The sequence below is a fragment of the Aedes albopictus genome, chromosome 2, assembly GCF_035046485.1.
Source record: "Aedes albopictus strain Foshan chromosome 2, AalbF5, whole genome shotgun sequence".
In the NCBI taxonomy this organism is placed as follows: domain Eukaryota; kingdom Metazoa; phylum Arthropoda; class Insecta; order Diptera; family Culicidae; genus Aedes; species Aedes albopictus.
In genome coordinates, this window is record NC_085137.1 from 206,192,051 (window position 1) to 206,198,610 (window position 6,560).

The following is a 6,560-nucleotide window of genomic DNA, read 5'->3' on the forward strand; positions in this document are numbered from 1 at the left end:
GGGAAGAGCAGAAGCAAAACGTGGAAAAGAAAAAGGTGATGGGGAACACAATGCAAATGGTGAAGCGTTTCTAAGCCGTGGGATTGCTGAAACAGTTAGGAACAGCTGGCGGCGTTTGAAAATGATACTATGGAGCAAACGGTAGTGAAGAAAATTTATTGGGAAACATCAATTGAATGGTGTGGGCAAATTATGCTGTGTTTTAAAGATGGCGGAAAAATGGATCATTAATGAAGGAAGAAATTGTGATTTTTTTTCGGATGTTGCGTTCAGAGATGGCACAAGAAGACGAAAGTTGTGAAGAATCTGGTAAATTGCTGTACATTGTTCAATGTGTGATGAAAAAAGATTTTGACATATGGAATGGATAGTGGATTACATAAGCATGATGGCGTATGGTGTTTCAAAAGAGATGAATAATATGAAAATGTTGTGTTAGAAGATGGCAAACAAGATGGCGATTACCGTGAAGAACTGGGTGCAAACTGAAGCGAAGCTGTGCAAAAAAGGTGATAGATTTTTTTTAATGAGATGGGGGTTGTGGATGTAGGTGGTTAAAAAAAAATTGTGCTAGGAATGAGTTGAGCACATTGGTTTGAACGGGTTAACGGAAAGTTATTGAGTCGTCGCCTAACCAACAGTCTGGTAAGTCTCTCTAATAATTTATCTTATGTCTGAAGATACCTAAGTAGATGCCTATTTTAACAACGTATTGAAGTGAGTATGAAGCCATATAAAAATTATAAAAAAAAATGGAAAATATTCAATTAGAAGGTGCGTCGAGAAAAGCATTCGCTTTATGATTGAATGGCAACTAGAACGATGATAATTATTTTCATGAATATTGAAGGCAAACATTCAAATTGATATTAATCTAAAGGGAAAGTATTTGAGAACTGAATTGACCATTCATAACGGAGTAATGTTGAAATTTAAATGTTTTGAAATGATTCGTAGTTTTGGCTGTTTGGGCAAAGATGATTTAGTTGAGAACGGGATGTTTTATGAATTTGCAATGACGAATGGATGTATTGGGTGAAATGAGTTGTAAACTGGATTCACTCGATTTTAATAACAAATGTGGAAGATGATGTTAATAATCCGATGTGAAATGAGTCGAGAACTGGATTCACATTACAGTCGACTCTCCACATGTCGATGTTCTACATCTCGATATCTCTCCCTATCTCGATGGTTTGATCGGTCCCTTCAATCTCGAGGTGTAGAGGGTCGACCAAGGGGTCGACTGTATTCAAAACTGAGTAAAGTAGAAGCTTAAATGTTTGAAATGATTCGCAGTTTTGATGGAGTCAAGTGAAATTAGTTGAGAACTGGATTCACTTTATAAATGCGTATTGATGATTAATAGATACAAGAGTGAAATGAGTTGTAAACTGGATTCATTCGATTTTGGTAACACATGTGGAAGATGATGATTATAACCTGATGTGAAATGAGTCGAGAACTGGATTCACATCCCTAATAACTAACTAAACGTGAGCGATGTTTAAAAATAAAATTTTGAAATGAGTGGAGAACTCGATTCACAACAAAATAAATCAGTAGCAAGCGAATTACATTATAGGCATATGAACTGTGAATCAAGCTGTAAATTACTTTTTTTTGTTGTTGAAAGTGCAACGAACTATTTGTGTGAAATACAGGGCTGCGATAGGTTTTAAGTAATCGGTTTTTGAAAAGTGTCCTCACACAACACGGTATGAGTTAATAAGACCACCTTGCCATAATATTTCATTTCATTTTAGTGTCACTTGGAAATTTTTTCCTTTTTTACTAATTTTAACATTCGTACTGCCGGTTATGAAAATGCACTTTAGAAGATGTTTGAAAATAATTTTCAGAAGTAATTTATACTTAAATAACATTTCCAAGACAGATGGATTCCCTCAGGCCAATCAAACCGTTCGATACGAAAACTGACCAGTCCCAACTCGCAACCGAATGGAGGAAATGGAAACGCAGTTTAGAGTATTACCTGGCTGCAAGCGGCATTACTGGTCAACGCGAAAAGAGGAATCAGCTTCTACATCTTGGAGGACCCGATCTTCAAGATATATTTGATAATCTTCCCGGCGTTCATGACATTCCCCACGTTGCCCCAGATTCACCATTCTACGATGTTGCTATTACGAAACTCGAAGCGCATTTTCAGCCATGTCGCAGACGTACATACGAAAGGCATGTCTTCCGTCAGATCGCCCAGCAACCCGGAGAACGGTTTGGGGACTTTGTGATGAAGCTACGGGTCCAAGCAAGTCGCTGCGATTTTGACCTGGAAGGGAATTCGGTTTCGGACAGTATGATCATTGATCAAATCGCGGAGAAATGCCTGTCATCTGCTCTGAGGAAGAAAATTTTGGAACGGGACCGTCCTTTGGAAGAGGTTGTGGTAATTGGAAAGACAATGGAGGATGTGGAACTGCAATGCAAGGAGATGGCTCAAAAGGAAAAAGGGACAACTATCGTGGAAACTGTGAATAAAGTCAATCCGCAAAACAATTTTCCTCGGAAAATTTCGTACCAACCCCCTGGATATCGTTCTTCTGGTTTCGCTGGAGATTCTCGCCGGCAGTTCGTCCGTCCGGATGGCAAAACAAATTGGAACACGGTTTCAAATTCCCGATTTTCTGGTCAAGGCGGAGGTAATCGTCAGGTCATCGCTGACAACAGAATCTGTTTCGGATGCGGCCGTCGAGGACATCTGCGAGGAGGTCAAGCTTGCATTGCAAAGGACGCACAATGCCTAAAATGTCGTAGTTTCGGACATTTTGCCAAATGGTGTACCAAGCGATTGAACGATGACGGGAAGGACACAGTTCCTCCTACTAAACGGATTAAGGCAGTTTACGAGACAGGTGGCCAGAGCAAGCCAGCTGACAGCAAAACCGATGAGGAGATTTGTTACGTGATGGGTGAGAACGTGTTCAGATTCAAAGTTGGGGGAGTTGGAATCGAAATGACGATTGACTCAGGAGCTGCAGCCAACCTCGTAGACTTCCACACATGGGAAAAACTTCGTGCCAAGGGTGCAAAACTGTCTCTCAGTACTCATGTGGACCGCTCGTTCAAGGCATACGGTTCGTCTACGCCACTGAAAATTATGGGAATGTTCTCTGCGGAAATTGAAGCCGACGGAAGCAAGACAGATGCTGTTTTCTATGTCACTCAAAATGGCAGGCAGAATCTCTTGGGCGACGAAACAGCCAAGAAGTTGAGAGTGCTGAAAATAGGGTACAATGTGGGATCAGTGGAACCATGTGCAATGTTTCCGAAAATCAAAGGAGTGATAGTGGAAATTCCCATTGATCCCAACGTGAAGCCGGTCCAACAGCCTTACCGACGTGCCCCATTTGCTTTGGAATCAAAAATCGCGGACAAACTGCAGAGTCTACTGGATCGAGATATAATCGAGAAGGTTGATCAGCCTTCAGCCTGGGTTTCTCCCATCGTCCCAGTTCTCAAGGACAATGGAGAGATCCGACTGTGTGTTGACATGCGCAGAGTTAACAAAGCCGTCCTCAGGGAAACACATCCTTTGCCAATAATCGAGGAAATCTTCGGCGGAATAAATGGAGCCATTCGATTTTCAAAGCTAGACGTCAAGGAGGCATACCACCAGGTAGAAATTGCTGAACGTTCAAGGGAAGTCACTACCTTTATTGCTAAACAGGGTTTGTTCAGGTAAATAGGCCGATCATACTTGACGTTGATTTTGTCATTTTTTTTTCTGATAATAAAACACGAATAAAATGTTCTTTCACACAGATTCAAACGTCTTATGTTCGGAATAAGCTGCGCTCCCGAGTTATTTCAGAAAGTGATGGAGTCAATTGTTGCCGGGTTGGAAGGAGTTGTTGTTTATCTAGACGATGTCATGGTTTCGGGAAGAACGCAAAAAGAACATGATGACAGGTTGGCTAGGTTAATGGAGCGTATTCAGGAATATGGTATCCTTCTTAACAAGGAAAAATGTGTTTTCAATGCATCTCGGATAGAGTTCGTAGGGCATGAACTGTCTTGTGAAGGTATTCGTCCAATGGAAAGCAAAGTGGCTGCGATTGCATCGTTCAGACCACCAGTGAATGTGTCAGAGCTACGAAGTTTTATGGGCTTGATTACGTACGTCGGACGGTTCATTCCTTTTCTGGCAGATAAAACAGAAGTTCTTCGTAGGTTGTTGCGAATTGACGAAAAATTTGTTTGGCAAGACGAACATTCTGAAGCTTTTGAAGAGATCAAAGCAGCGATTTGCAACTCTAAATGTCTTGGTTACTATGATCCAAATGATCATTGCGTGGTAGTAGCAGATGCTAGTCCTGTTGGACTCGGAGCCGTCCTCCTTCAACAAGACAAACATGGTCAGAAACGAATCATTGCATTCGCCAGCAAAGCATTGTCGGACACTGAACGGAAATATTTCCAAACGGAAAAAGAGGCCTTGGCTCTGGTATGGGCCGTAGAAAAATTTCAGTTGTACTTACTGGGTAAGAAGTTCACACTGGTAACCGACTGTAAACCTCTCCACTTCCTGTTCAAAGAAAGAACCAAACCTTGTGCACGGATCGAGAGATGGGTGTTACGACTGCACACCTTCGACTATGTAGTGGTATACGAACCAGGATCCAACAACTTGGCAGATGTTTTGTCGCGACTGTCCATGTCAAAGCCAACAGATTTCAGCGTTACAGATGAGAGTTGTATCTACCAATTGGCGGTGGCCGACATCCCCAATGCTATTACGGTTCAAGAAGTGTCAGACGAAACATCAAATGATGAGGTTTTGCAAATGGTCATCGAAAGCCTAGAAACAGGAATTTGGACGGACTCGGTTAAGGAGTTCAAAATGTTTGCGCCTGAGCTTTGTGTAGTGCAAAATTTATTGCTAAGAGGGGATAGATTGGTTATTCCTGAATCTCTGAAGAGTCAAACACTTGCCATTGCCCACGAATCACATCCAGGCATGGTGGCAATGAAGAGGCGACTACGGCAAAAAGTTTGGTGGCCTCAACTAGATAAGCAGGTCGAAGATTACGTGAAGCGATGCAAAGCCTGTACTCTGGTTTCAATGCCTAACCATCCTGAACCATTAATTCGAACCAAAATGCCAGAGAAAGCCTGGGCTGACATTGCAATCGATTTTGTTGGACCTCTCCCATCTGGGCATAATCTCCTCGTTATTATTGACTATTTCAGCCGGTTCACTGAGATAATTATTATGAAGCAGATCACCGCTAGCTTGACAATCAAGGCGTTACATGAGACCTTTTGCCGTTTCGGAATGCCAGAGTCGATTAAAACTGACAATGGTCCTCAGTTCATTAGCAATGAACTACTGGAGTTTTGTAAGCAATATGGTATCGAGCATAGAAGAACGACCCCGTACTGGCCACAGGCGAACGGAGAGGTCGAGCGAATAAATCGGTCAATCGGCAAGCGGTTAAAAATCAGCCAAGAGACAGATGACTCTGATTGGCAGTGGGACCTCAGAAATTTAATCTTGATGCATAATTCGACACCGCATTCAACAACCGGAGTGGCACCATCGTCGTTGATGTTTGGGAGGAGAATAAAGGATAAATTACCCGGTCTTATGCTAAAAGCAAATACGATTCTCGAGGAGGTTCAGGACCGTGACCACGTTAAGAAAATGAAAGAAGCGGAGTATGCGGATACACGGCGAATGGCAAAGGTGAATGACCTAGATGTCGGAGATATAGTTGTTTTGAAACGAGTTCAAAAGGACAACAAGTTGTCGACTACATTCGATTCCGAGGAGTACAAAGTCGTTGGACGCAAAGGCTCTGACTGTACACTACAGTCTACGCAGTCTGGGAGAATCATCCACAGGAATGTGTCACACGTGAAGAAACTTGTTACGGCGGCATTCGACGGATCGGAATGTCAGGAGGGCTCTGAACGTGAAGATACGATGGACAAAGAGGAAACCGTTAACTCGGAGGTTAGTAAATCCAACGTTGGTGATACAAATGCTGCAACGGACGGGCTAAACAACATACCGTGCTCTGCGAAACCTTTGCCGTCTAAACCAGAAGCGGAGAAGTCTCGGCCACGACGGGATTCGAAGAAACCATTGTATTTGAAAGACTTTGAAGTTAGTAATGTCGAATAATCCAAAGAAAGGGAGGAATGTAGTATCCACGAAGAAACAATGTTTTGAATACAAACCTTTATTATTATTTAATCTTGCAATCGTACATACATACCTTCATTACAATTACCTTGCCCTGCTATACCTTCTGTAGTAGACTAACATTGAAAGAGAGAAACGGAAATAAACTCAGTTGATTTCTGACTGCTATCAAAGGCACACGGGTGTATCATTTATCGTAGATCCGAGCCAGACGCGACTTTACACCAACTAATAAATAATATAAGTCCAAACTACTTGTGGACTATTCACCCAACTAACACAACATGTCTTGTCTTATAGAAATTGTTTCGACTCCAGTATGACCAGTTACAAAGTTTTGGTTTGAAGCTATAAAACCGATTTTCAGACTGCTATACGACTGGAAAAG

At 42.1% G+C, this 6,560-nt stretch overlaps 1 protein-coding gene across 1 annotated transcript; it reads left to right on the plus strand.

Annotated features, from left to right (window-relative positions):
* Positions 1-1,897: 1,897 nt before the first annotated feature.
* On the plus strand, positions 1,898-6,151 carry LOC134286328 (uncharacterized protein K02A2.6-like). Its single transcript, XM_062847932.1, has 2 exons — positions 1,898-3,702; positions 3,787-6,151. The coding sequence occupies exons 1-2, from the start codon at positions 1,898-1,900 to the stop codon at positions 6,149-6,151; spliced, it is 4,170 nt and encodes a 1,389-aa protein (XP_062703916.1).
* Positions 6,152-6,560: the final 409 nt, after the last annotated feature.

Coding starts and splice junctions, on each gene's coding strand:
- LOC134286328 (XM_062847932.1), top strand. CDS start 1,898: ATGGATTCCCTCAGGCCAATCAAACCGTTCGATACGAAAACTGACCAG. Junction 3,703..3,786: donor GCTAAACAGGGTTTGTTCAG/GTAAATAGGCCG, acceptor TCTTTCACACAG/ATTCAAACGTCTTATGTTCG.